The 13609-nt window shown below is 48.7% G+C and overlaps 1 protein-coding gene across 1 annotated transcript in view; it reads right to left on the bottom strand.

Moving 5' to 3' along the window:
• LOC127000286 (uncharacterized) overlaps positions 1-13609 on the bottom strand; it is a 29491-nt gene that overhangs the window by 4197 nt on the left and 11685 nt on the right. Inside the window, exons 3-7 of the mRNA XM_050863814.1 lie at positions 8584-8721; positions 6519-6723; positions 3836-3918; positions 2099-2230; positions 955-1039 (exon numbers count right to left, since the gene is read on the bottom strand). Coding sequence (XP_050719771.1) covers positions 955-1039; positions 2099-2230; positions 3836-3918; positions 6519-6723; positions 8584-8721 — 643 coding nt within the window. The remainder of the gene's footprint in view (positions 1-954; positions 1040-2098; positions 2231-3835; positions 3919-6518; positions 6724-8583; positions 8722-13609) is intronic.

Here is a 13609-nt window from a genome sequence, read left to right as displayed (position 1 = left end):
GGCTTTTACGAGGGTTGTAGGGTAAAAGAAGTGAAAAGGAAGATACATGAGTGAGCAGGGACCATTGTGAGGGCAACTACCAACTTAGCGGGCGAACGACCGGGGCACTCCTGCCGCCCGCCCGCATCTTGCCGTTCGAAGCTGTTCAACTACCGAGGCGCAGCGAACCACCTGCTTCACTCCCGCTGCTCGTTCGCCTGACGCCGTTCGACGCCTCGGTCGACTGAACCCTGACGCCCATTCTCCTCCTGCGCCTCCCTCGTCCACCACGTCTACATCTACTTCAAGGACGAGGCTGTGCTGCCTCGTCATTGCCACTTAAAGGACGAGACGCTCAGAAGAGGAAGAAGCCGTGCAACGGGTCATTGCTGAGTCCGGCGTGCTGAAGCCTTCGTGTTGGAGACTTAAGATTGTGAGGCCTGTTTTGGGGTTTTCTACTTTATTGAAAGTAAACTGGTGTCTAACCATTTATCTTGTTTATCCCTTCCGATTACAGCACCCAACACTGGAACCTTGACAACCATTAAGAAGTAATGAGAGAGCACAGGAGAGTTTGTGAAGGAGCTTATGAGGCTTGGAGGGTTAAGTAGGTTGAGACAAGGGTGAGAAAATGTGAAGGGAATGATGAGATAGAAGTTAAGAGGCTGAGGTCAGAGAGTAAGAGACAGGTGCGGGATGAGGTAAAGAGGCAGAGATCGAATTAGGAGGAAGAGATGATGAAGCAGGAGAGTAAAGAGCGAGGTCGGAGAGCAAGAGACAGGTGCGGGATGAGGTAAAGAGGCAGAGATCGGAGTAGGAGGAAGAGATGATGAGGCAGGAGAGTAAAGAGGCTGAGGTCGGAGAGCAAGAGACAGGTGCGGGATGAGGTGAAGAGGCAGAGATCGGAGTAGGAGGAAGAGATGATGAGGCAGGAGAGTAAAGAGGCTGAGGTCAGACCGGAGGATGAGACTTTACCTGTAGGTTAAGTAGCGTGACGCCGGGGGTTGTGTGGCACCAGTCGACGGCCCGCTGCATCACGTCTGAGAGCGTCTCCCCGCCGCTGCCAGCACACAAAGCACATCACTTACGACTCCTCTCACATGTTATACCGTAAGCACATCACACAAAGCACATCACTCGCCATTCTACTCTCCCTGCACAGAGGAAGGACACACCACAGCCTTCCTTCCTCTGTATTTCCATCTTCCCATGACTTGAACTCCTACACACAAAGCACATCCCTCACGGCCCCCCTCACATGATATAGCACCATGCACTCAGCAAGCACTCCATCTACGCTACTCTCACTGCATAAAGGAAGGACACATAACAGCCTTCCTTCGTCTGTATTTCCACCTTCCCATGACTTGAACTCCTACACACAAAGCACATCTCTTACGACTCCTATCACATGCTATACCGTAAGCACATCACACAAAGCACATCACTCACCACTCTACTCTCACTGCACAAAGGAAGGACACATAACAGCCTTCCTTCGTCTGTATTCCCGCCTTCCCATGACTTGAACGCCTACACACAAAGCACATCTCTTACGACTCCTATCACATGCTATACCACAAGCACACCACATAAAACGCACCACTCAGTAACCACTCCATCTACGCTACTCACTGCACAAAGGAAGGACACATAACAGCCTTCCTTCATCTGCATTCCCGCCTTCCCATGAGTCATAACACACAGAGGAACAGCACATTGATAGACATACGGACGCTAACTCACTCTCACCTCCTCATTTCCATACCCATTGCACAAACGGAAGGAGGGACGATCACTGACTCATATCTTCTCATTCCTCATTATCGTACTCATGCCACACACAAAGGCAGAACACAGAGACTCACTCGTATCTCCCTCATTGCCACACTCATCACACAAAAGTTATTTCCCAAGGCTACAAAGGAGATTAGTCGGGTTCTCATTAATGTTTTTGTTCACATCCATGGTGCAGAAGTCTCGTTAAACTATCCCTTGACTCATGGAAATGCTAACACAATCTCTACCAAAGCTTTGTCAAATGTGTGTGTGTGTGTGTGTGTGTGTGTGTGTGTGTGTGTGTGTGTGTGAGCCCCGAAGAATATGGGCCGAGACTTACTAGGGCGGGCCGTCGAGCTTGCTGGTCTTAGCGAGGAAGTCCTTGAGGCCAATTTTCGGGCGGGAGTGGAACGCTTTGATGTTTTTTCTGTGGTAGTATGTAACGAAGAACACACGTAACGTCCGGCAGTACCTGGAACACCGATGCACTTAGTCTTCATGCACGTAGTGATATATAAACAGACGATGGGAAAGAAGTAGAAGTAATATAAGCATTTGGAAGGTTTAGGAGGCTAGAAAAAGGAAAAATAAGAACAAAACAGAGAAAAGATAGGAAAATAAATGGGAGGAAGAGAAAGAACATGGAGAGAATTAGAAGGAAGATAAAAAGAGACAAGAAAGAGCGAGAACAAAGCAGAAATGGTAGGAAAGTACAATGGGAGAAAGAGAAAGAAAATGAAGAGAATTAGAAGGAAGATAAGAGGGAAGGAGGAGGCAAGGAAGAGCAGGTTGGAAATATGACAAGAAGAAGAAAAGGAGGAGGATAAAAGGAAGAACAGGAAAAGGAAGGGGAGGAACAAGAAGAGAAAGAGGATTAGAGGGAAGAACAGAAGGAAGCGAAGGAGCAAAAGAAGAAGAATTAGAAAAAAAATCAGGAGACGGTAGAGGGAGATAAAGAAGAGGAGAAAGTAGAAATGAGAAGAACATTAGAAAGAAGGAAGAACAGTAGAAGGAAGAGAGGAATAAAGAACAGGAGGAAGGAGATATGACTAGATAACCCCAATACAAATACTACTACCATACCACTACAATACTACTACCATAACACTACAATACTACTACCATAACACTACAATACTACTACCATAACACTACAATACTACTACCATAACACTACAATACTACTACCATAACACTACAATACTACTACCATAACACTACAATACTACTACCATAACACTACAATACTACTACCATAACACTACAATACTACTACCATTACACTACAATACTACTACCATAACACTACAATACTACTACCATAACACTACAATACTACTACCATAACACTATACTACCATAACACTACTACCACCATAACACCACAACACCACTACCATAACACCACAACACTACCACCATAACACCACAATACCACCACCATAACACCACAATACCACTACCATAACACCACAATACTACTACCATAACACCACAATACTACTACCATAACACCACAATACTACCACCATAACACCACAATACTACTACCATAACACCACAACACTACCACCATAACACCACAATACCACTACCACCATAACACTACCACCATAACACCACAATACCACTACCATAACACCACACCACCATAACAATACTACCATAACACCACAACACTACCACCATACCACAACAATACTACTACCATAACACTACAATACTACTACCATTACACTACCATACTTCTACCATACCACTACAATACTACTACCATTACACTACAATACTACTACCATAAAACTATAATACTACCATAACACTATAATACTACCATACCACTACAATACTACTACCATTACACTACAATACTACTACCATAACACTACAATACTACTACCATACCACTACAATACTACTACCATACCACTACAATACTACTACCATACCACTACAATACTACTACCATAACACTACAATACTACTACCATAACACTACAATACTACTACCATACCACTACAATACTACTACCATAACACTACAATACTACTACCATAACACTACCGTAATACTCACTTGGTAAAGCCGTGCTGGTTGAAGGTAAGGCGGGACATGTCCGTATCCACATTCATTTCCAGTAATCCGCTCATGGGCGTGTCCTGAAGTATAGGTTTTGGTCTTTTAAAAACGGTTAAGAGAGATTAACTTTGGGGGCATAATGAATGCTATAGATGCTCATTGGGGCTGTGCTCATCTCTGTCCCGTGGTGGGAGAGAATCCTTAACACTCCTTCCTTCTCATCTGCTTTCTAATTACCTCCATGTTCTTTGTCTTCCTGCCATTTGCCTTCCTACCTTTCCTCTGTTTTGTTCTAAATTTTCCTTCATCCTTCTTATCTTCCTTCTAATTATCTCCATGTTCTTTGTCTTCCTGCCATTTGCCTTCCTACCTTTCCTCTGTTTTGTTCTCGCTTTTTCTTTTTCTAGCCTCCCAAACCTTATAGTACGTGTGACATCCGGGTTACCAAGTTGACCTTCCCCAGGTTTCCCCAGGACCATCCCGAGAGGAAATGCGAACAGCTGGGTGGGTTGCACGCCGACTGCCCAGGCCGGGATGCAAACCCAGGCCCGGAGATTCGTGGTCAGGAATGCTAACCACTGCACCGCGGAGGGAAAAGGGGGAAGATAGGAGCGAGAGAGATAAAGAAATAGAGAAAAAAATGAGAATAAGAATGAGGGGGATGGAGGAGAAGAGAAAGTCGTAAGGAAGTAATAGGAGGAGGAGGAGAGAGAGGAAAACAATGTGAAGAAAAAATGAAAACAAGATCGAGACGAGGAGGGGAAGAAAAAGGGAGGCAGAGCAAGGGGAAAAGAAGACTGGAATGGAGGAGAGAAGGAAGGGGAGGAGAGAAAGGAGAAGAAAGAAAATAACATCTAGTTGTAACAGATCTTGATTGTGAGGACTGTGAGTGCAAACGTGCGAGTAGAGGAGGGGTAGGAGGAGGAGGAGGAGGAGGAGGAGGAGGAGGAGAGATAGTAAGAACAGAAGAGAGGAGATTGAACAGAGCACTCGGTGTGTGTGTGTGTGTGTGTGTGTGTGTGTGTGTGTGTGTGTGTGCACGCTTGAAGCGCTCTATGCCAACATTTACTGATACGACCTTGAAGCCAATCCATGAATGACAATGAGACAAGGGAGGAAGGGGGGGAGGGAGGGAGGATATCACAGGATGAGAGGGCGGCAAAGAATCGTTAGCTTAACAAGGAGAGCAGGAGGGAGAAGGAGAGAGGAGGGAGAGAGAGAGAAGAAAAGGTTGTTATTATAGTGGAGGAGGGAAGATCCGTTGGATAAGAGGAAGAGAGAAGGGTTGAGAGGTAGCTGAGCACAGGAGTATATATTCAAAATTTAGCTTGGGAAGAAAACGGAAGGAAGGAAGAAGGATGGATGTAAGGTTAGTGTTATGAGAAACTTTATATGTTAAGGGAATGTTACTTGAGTTTAATGGACCGTTACTTGAGTTTAAGGAATCGCTACTTTAATTTAGGAGAGCAGTACTTAATTTCAGGAAGAAGGATGGATGTAAAGTTAGTGTTATGAGAAACTTTACATGTTAAGGGACTGTTACTTGAGTTTAAGGAGCCGTTACTTGAGTTTAAGGAGTCGCTACTGTCATTTAGGAGAGCGGTACTTAATCTCAGGAAGAAGGATGGATGTAAAGTTAGTGTTATGAGAAACTTTACATGTTAAGGGAATGTTACTTGAGTTTAAGGAACCGTTACTTGAGTTTAAGGAGTCGCTACGTTAATTTAGGAGAGCGGTACTTATTAGGGCCGCTTTAGTTTAAGGGACCGCTATAGTAGTTTAGGGTACCGCTGGAACTATTACTTTACTTTAAGAGACCGTTACTTTAATTTGAAGTCACTATATTAATTTAAAGTAGCAATCCCTTAATACAATGTACAGGCGAGTTAAGAAGTTTAATGTATGAGTATATTCCCAGGTTACCTTAGAGGAGGCCAGGTACCCATTTGTTGGCCGCCCCGAGATGAAGGATGAACAGATGGGTGGGCTGCACGTCGACTGCCCAGGCCGGGATTCGAACCCAGACCAGCGGATTCGGAGTCAGGGACGCTAACCACTGAACCACGGAGGAATAGTTGGAATAATTATAAAGATTAGTATGATGCTAGATATAACGTAAAGGAGGGTTGAGAAATAAATAAATTGGAAAGATAAGAGGGAGTGACATGCCATACAGGAAGAGGAGAGGGTAGGGAGGTAAAAAGTAAAGTGGAGAGTGAAGAGAGATGAAAATATCGAGAAGGGAGATTAATGGAGAGACGGAGAGTGGAGGGATAGGGAGAGGTGGAGAAAAGAGGGTAGAAAGGTTGAAAATGGAGAGAAAATGGAGCTGGAGTTAGAAAGGGGGGCGGAAGAACGGGACAGAGGTCAGTAGCTATTTTCAAACGGTTCCACCTCTCACATTAACCATTTCCAAAAGTCAAAGAGGAGATTAATCGCGTTAGCATGAGTTTTTTTCACGTTCATGGTACAGAAGCTTTGTCCAGTTACCACCAGAGTCGTAAAACTATACCCATGGAAATGCCCATAACCTCTACGAAAGCCTTATCAAATGTGACAGACGACAGTCACACACCACTTTTTGCGCGTCCACATACCACCAGTCATAAAACAATCCATGGAAATGCTCACACCTCCTACGAAAGCCTTATCAAATGGGACAGACGACAGAGCCACCCACCACTGTTTGCACGGAGACGATGCGGACGGGCGAGGTGCGGCTGGCGAGGTAGTCGTTGAGCCGCTCCACCAGCACCGTCACGTCCTCGTAGTCGCGGCTAAAGAGATTCTTCCGGTCGAGATGCGGCGAGTAGTCTCTGTAGCTGAGGAGGGAGCGGCCCACGTCCCCGCCATCCTCAGGAACCCTCAGCCACACACGCAAACCCCTGAGGAAGTATACTAATCGTCACATTGATAAGAGAAGAGCATCGAGACACCTTTCCATCTGAAATTGACCTCTCTTTTGGCCACTCATCTGTCTTACAAGAGCAGTGCTTAGCGGGTTCTTTTGTTGGCTTTGTTTTGTCCTTGAGCTGCTTCCTATACTGTAAAAAAAGGGGGGGAGGGAGATATACAAGATAACAGAGAGGGATCAGGTAGTTTCATGCGAGTGGAATGCTGGGTCAAAATGTGTCTCTACTAGCGGATGACGTCAGTAAGAAGACGGACAGAGGGTCTACCACCCGTTCACGAGCTGCCCACCTATATACGTGGTCCAAACTGCTCTCTCCCTCTACTCTCTGCACTTCTAATTATGTAGTGATATACGTTTTCTTTCTCTTCCTTCTCTCTCCGATATTTACTGACGTCACTTAGTCTGCGCGGGGTTGAGGCGCTCAAGCTACCTGCCAGTGGTGTATCTCTGTAGCTTGGGGATATATGCATAAAGGGTACAAGGAGACAATACTTTTCGGCCTGCACCCGGCAACTCTTGGGATTAAGAAGTTTTTCATCGCATATGCAATAACTAAACTGCGGCTCAATTTGTTCTATTCAACGTTAGCCTCTTTGTAAGCCGGTATATGCTTCTCTCTTTCGTACACTTGAATTGTAATATGCATCATTACAACCAAACTGCATTTGAAGTCAGCTTAAACATTCTCTTACTGACTGATTAATTCTTCCAATAAAACCTGCCGTCTTGCATACCAATAGCTGGACACCTAATACCTAGATGATAAATAAATGAGGATTTATGCATTACTAAACGTAACCAATAATCCATAAATACAATAATCCTTACGCAGGAATATTCCCGGCAGTAAATAAGTGAACAAATAATTAGAGAGAAAAACAACAACAACAGATCAATGCAGAGCCATAATCAACATTTCCTTGGGCAAGGCGAGACTACAGAAAGGAAAAGAAACCGTGGAAGGGAAGAGAAGCAGCGGAAGGAGGAGGAAGGCGGCAGCAGCGAAGCTAGTGAGGTACGCCTGTTGTTTATATGGTTGTGCTGGGTCCATATCCCCAAACATTTCGAGGCTTACACACCCACATTTGCTAAGGCTTTCGTAGAGGTTGTAATATTATTTTCCAGGGTAGTTTTATGAGCCTGGTGATAGTTCGACAAGGCTTCTGCAGCATGAACGTGTAAAACACTCTTGAGAGCCCGCTCATCTTCTTCGTGGCCTTAGAAAAAAAGTTGTTGTTAAAGCCGAAAGCGTTTGATAATACAGAACCTGAGGCGCCAGGTATAAGTTGTGTGTCGTGGCCTGCGTCCTGAAGGAGGTGACCCTCTCTCAGATGCTCCGTCACAGGACTCGTCATGGCCTTTGGAGGGTTGATTCCAAGGCCTCTAGATTAGATGTCTATTCTAGAGGCCTTGGTTGGTTCTGCTATCCGAAAACATGCTCGTGTTGATGAATTGGGCGACTGATGTTCACAGATTGAGACCTTATCAGCACATTACTCCATAATTCCTTTACTCGTTATCAGTTTTAGTTGACATGCCACAGATCGGAGGGAGAAACTTTGGTTAGGAAATAAATTTTGATTCACATTACCTGGCAATCATATCAAATACCACGATGTTATTCAGATATCGCACATTCAACCAATCAGCTACCAGCAGCTCTACGGGCAAGTGCATTTTCGCCTCGGTAACAAAAAGAAAATCGAGTATAGTGAGACAGGGACCATAACACCACGCTTCTTCCTGTGTGAGCAAGAGTTAGAGGTGTAGAGTAGGGTTGGTGAATTAGCATTAGTAGAGCAGCGTTGGTCTCTGAGCCACAGCTACGCACCTGAAGTGGGTGGTGGAGGGCCAACCATCCGCCACGTGGGTCTGGGTGTTCGAGGAGCTGAAGGGAAGGGCCTCGCAATTCACCACCTCAGCAGCCTCGTACCGACTCAGCCACTCGTTCGCCTGCTGCACCGTCTCACTGAAGACAAAAATCATTGTAAATGCAAATGAAAGAATGATAATAATAGTAAGATGAAGGCAAGGTGAAGCGAGGAGACACGGCAGAGGTAGCTCCCTGGTCGTGACGCTGAACACAAGGAAACGTAGAAAAAAAAGATAAAGAAACGAATTATAAGGTAAGTATTCAATATGAAGGAAAGGTCGACAGGATAGAGACGTTAGTATTGGTCATCATCATCGTCATCATCACCATATTCAGCAATACCTATCGTTTGATCTAAAGAAGTGCTCCTGTATATTCCTGTATGTAGACCAACGTTACCAGGGTACCGTACGCATAACATTGTATTTTCCGGTTTCTGGCCCATAAATATTGCAAAAAAGAGCATTAATAATTACCGATTTTAACAATAATTATAAATGCATATAGTTATCTTTGTGGGTGCGATAGTTTTTGGTCAGAAATCGGCAAAAACAATACGCCAAGTACGACAATTTGGTAACGTTGATGTAGACTACTGAAAAATGAAATGATGGGCGCATTCCTTTTCAGGGGTCGTTTAGGGGACACCTCAGAAGCAACTATAAGAGCAGATTTCACAGTCCAACAAAGTGGCTTTATAATCGCCCGAACCAAACTATTCAATCTTCTACACACCATAATGGTTAGGTTTTCGATGCAAGGCCTGATACACAAGAGATTTCCTGTATACTTTTCTCAAATTTCCTAACTTAAATATGAAAACGAAACACTACACAAGGAATTATCGAAGTCTTTGGTATTGGTTTGGAGGATTGCGAGCCCATCATGTCGAACTGTGAAAGTCGCCCTGAGAGCATGAACGTAAGTTGCGGCATGTGCTGACGCGCCCCGGCCTGCTCGACTGTCATGTTGTGTAATGTAAACGTGGTTACTGAGGCCGTAGAGTTTTGTGAACGAGAGAGAGAGAGAGAGAGAGAGAGAGAGAGAGAGAGAGAGAGAGAGAGAGAGAGAGAGAGAGAGAGAGAGAGAGAGAGAGAGAGAGAGAGAGAGAGAGAGAGAGAGAGAGAGAGAGAGAGAGAGAGATAGAGAGAGAGAGAGAGAGAGAGAGAGAGAGAGAGAGAGAGAGAGAGAGAGAGAGAGAGAGAGAGAGAGAGAGAGAGAGAGAGAGAGAGAGAGAGAGAGAGACAGAGAGCGAGAGAGAGAGAGAGAGAGAGAGAGAGAGAGAGAGAGAGAGAGAGAGAGAGAGAGAGAGAGAGAGAGAGAGAGAGAGAGAGAGAGAGAGAGAGAGAGAGAGAGAGAGAGAGAGAGAGAGAGAGAGAGAGAGAGAGAGAGAGAGAGAGAGAGAGAGAGAGAGAGAGAGAGAGAGAGAGAGAGAGAGAGAGAGAGAGAGAGAGAGAGAGAGAGAGAGAGAGAGAGAGAGAGAGAGAGAGAGAGAGAGAGAGAGAGAGAGAGAGAGAGAGAGAGAGAGAGAGAGAGAGAGAGAGAGAGACGAGTTCTGCTGCTCCCAGACAACTGAACTAAGGCGTGCCCGCGGCTTCTCCCGGCCGGTGACTCACGAGGTGACCTCAACCACCATCTCGGAGCCCGAGGAAGCCAACCACGAGAACGTTGATGAACAAGGCGAACAAGACGTGCAGGTGGAAGAGCCAGAAAACATCGTACAGCATCTCATTGCTTCCTCCAGCAAGGAGGAGCTCGCAAGGCGTCTCGTTCAGCTCCAGCAAGAGATTCAGAGGCAGAAACTAATCATAACAAGATACAAGGAGGAAACAAAGCTTGTCCTGAATCAAAAAGTCGTAATAGCAAAAACTCTAAGTCTCCTTGAACAGATCGAAACCTCTGAATTGGAGCAGAATCACCCACAAATTGCCAACATCGCCACGAGTGCACTACCCAGCAAGATTGACACAGACTGGGGGGAAGTGTGCTCCGAATCCCTCTCCTGGCGAAGCTGGTGGACGTCAGGCAGGCCACGCAAACTCGCCAAACTCGTGGACTGCTTGCCTCCCTCACCTAGTGTCGAAGTCGCCATCGGCCCGGACAACAGCAACACCTCCACAACCTTCGACGACACCACCGCCACTACCAGCACCGCGAGCGGAGGCGCAGCTCAGGCCAGCGAGCGCGAGGACACAGACGCCAGCAGCAGCAACGACAACAACCGCGGCTCCCCTCGCTCCCGCCCTAGTGACGGTGACGCTGACGGCGCAACAAGAAGAGGAGGGAACAGTCGAGACAACGTCCGGGGAGTACACTCCAACCGACAACCGCAGAGGTGGCGAGGAGCAAACAGGAGGCAGCAGCAGCAGGCGGAGAGACATCCATCAAACGCTGTTCACCACGGTTCCTCTCGGCAGACGCCTCCCCCACCTCGTCGTCACCCGGCCAGACAAGGCCACCACAGCCGACCCGCCCACGGACACCAACCCGCTCTTCGACGCCGCGACAAGGTGTGTGACTACTGCTCCCGTCGGGGACACGCAGCAGAGGAGTGCCACGCGAGGGCTGCAGACGAGAGGTAAGAACACCTCCTCAGACGTGTGATTGCTAAGGTTAGGCAGCCTGTCTCCAGTCACCTGCCCCCTCCACCGGAACCCTCACACATCGCGCCACAGCCTCCTTCCTGGGGCCATACACCTGGCTGGCAGTGGTCGACCCCTCCCTCCTACCTGAGTAGCTCCAGCACCCATCACCAACTCAGGTAGGATGGCAGACACGCCGAGGACTCGTCACCAGCTGGTGCTTCTCTCCGCCAACGTGCGAGGCCTCCGCACCAACATCGGGGACCTGACCCACAGCTTTGTCCTGAGGCACCGCGTGGACATAGCTGTGGTGACTGAAACGTGGCTCAACAGTGAGGTGGAGTTATCCTTCGGCAGGATTCCAGGCTACACCCACTGGATCAGGAGAGACCGGCAGGGAAGACAAGGCGGCGGTGTGGCAGTGTGCCTCAAGGAAGGAGTGCAGGCCCAGAGACTTGAAGTAGAGACACCACCCACGACAGAGGCGGTGTTTCTCAAAGTAATTCTGGCAGATGGCACTGCCCTCCTGTGTGCCATGTACCGCCCCCCAAGGCAAGGGCCTGCCCCCCTGGATTTTCTGACGGAGCAAATGGACGACCTGCTGACTCGCCATCGCTGCAGGCATGTCCTAATCGTGGGCGACTTAAACCAGCACATGGAGGGAGCCGCCTACGAGAAACTCCTGACGGTGCAGGGTCTGACAGATCATGTCACCTTCCCGACCCATGAGCGAGGCGGGACGCTGGACCCCGTTATCTCGGACCTGGGAGAGGGCAGGGTCACGTGCCAACAGCTTGGGCCGGTAGGCAGCTCTGACCAACACGCCATCCTGACCCGAGCAGACGTGGGCGTGGCGCGGGATGAGGCCACTTCCCACACTATCTGGCTGTGGGACAGAGCTGACTGACCCTCCCTTAAAAGAGACCTGCAGCAGACAGACTGGCACACCCTTCTGTCTGGGCGAGCAGAGCCCATGGCGAAGGCCTTTACTGAACGGCTCAAAGCTCTCCAACGAGAGCACATCCCACACCGCCAGTACACCTCCAAGCCCACCGGTCAGCCCTGGTTTGGTTACCGCTGCCGCCTTGCTGCAGAAAGAAAATATTCTGCATGGCTCCGCTACAAAAGGAGCCCAACGCGCCGCAACAAAGCCCTGCATCGAGCGGCGTGCAAAAATATGGTGGCCACCAGTAAATGGGCGAAACGGAGGTGGGAAAGAGACCTCCGCGCCAAGCTGTGCGGGCCAGGGGTGGGCAGCAAGACCTGGTGGACCCTTGTTAAGGAAAAGCAAGGCAGCAGCCACCAAGAAACAATCCCTCCCCTCACCAAGCAGGACGGCACCACAGCCACCAGCAGCAGGGAGAAGGCAGAGCTCCTGGCTGACCTTTTCTCTGCCAAGATGTCAGTCGCCAACCCCACCAGACCTCCACCACAACTGCCACAGGAAAGCAACCAGACCCTGACAGAGGTTGCGGTACACCATGAGCAAATGGAGCGCCTCCTAAGAGCGGTGGACGTCAGGAAGGCCAATGGTCCTGACAACGTTAGCCCACATGTGCTGCGTCACTGCTCCTGTGAGCTGGCAGGACCCCTCTCGGAGGTGTTCGGGGCCTGTGTCCGGGAGAACACCTGGCCCTCTATGTGGAAGGAGGCTCGCGTGGTGCCGGTTCACAAAAAACGGGCCAGATCTGACCCTGCCAACTACAGGCCTATCTCCCTCCAGTCTGTAGTTGGAAAAATCTTCGAGAGAATAGTGGTGGAGGCCATCACCCGCCACCTCGAGAACAACGCCCTCATCACTGACCACCAGTTTGGGTTCAGATCTGGCCGCTCCACTTCAGACCTCCTGCTGCTCCTCTCCAGGGATTGGCAGGACTCACTAGACACCGGCCTGGATACCACTGTCGTCGCTCTCGACATCGCGGGTGCTTTTGACCGGGTGTGGCACGCGGGCTTGCTGGAGAAGCTTCGTGCCAAAGGCATCCAAGGACACCTGCTGATGCTGATGAGCGACTACCTTCAAGGAAGAAGCCTCCACGTCGTCGTCGGCGGCCAGCAGTCCAAGGACCTCCCAGTGGGTGCCTCAGTCCCTCAGGGATCAGTGCTGGGACCTGTCCTCTGGAATCTGTACATCGACGACCTTCTCAGGAGTCTGCCAGCAGTCTCTGCATACGCTGACGACTGCACGCTCTCCCTCTCCTACCCTCGCCAAGAAAGCCAGCAAGCGGCTGCTGAGGTCAACCAGCAACTACGCTTGATACGGGAGTGGGGGGAGCACTGGCAGGTGAACTTTGCTCCTGAGAAGACTCAGGCGATGGTGATCTCTCGGTCCCCGGCAGCCACACAAGCTGTCGAAGGAAGGGTGATGTTTGGCTCCGTCACCCTCCCGCTCCAGGATTACG

The sequence above is a fragment of the Eriocheir sinensis genome, chromosome 18 (assembly GCF_024679095.1).
Source record: "Eriocheir sinensis breed Jianghai 21 chromosome 18, ASM2467909v1, whole genome shotgun sequence".
Lineage (NCBI taxonomy): Eukaryota > Metazoa > Arthropoda > Malacostraca > Decapoda > Varunidae > Eriocheir > Eriocheir sinensis.
This window is presented reverse-complemented; position numbering and strand designations above follow the sequence as displayed.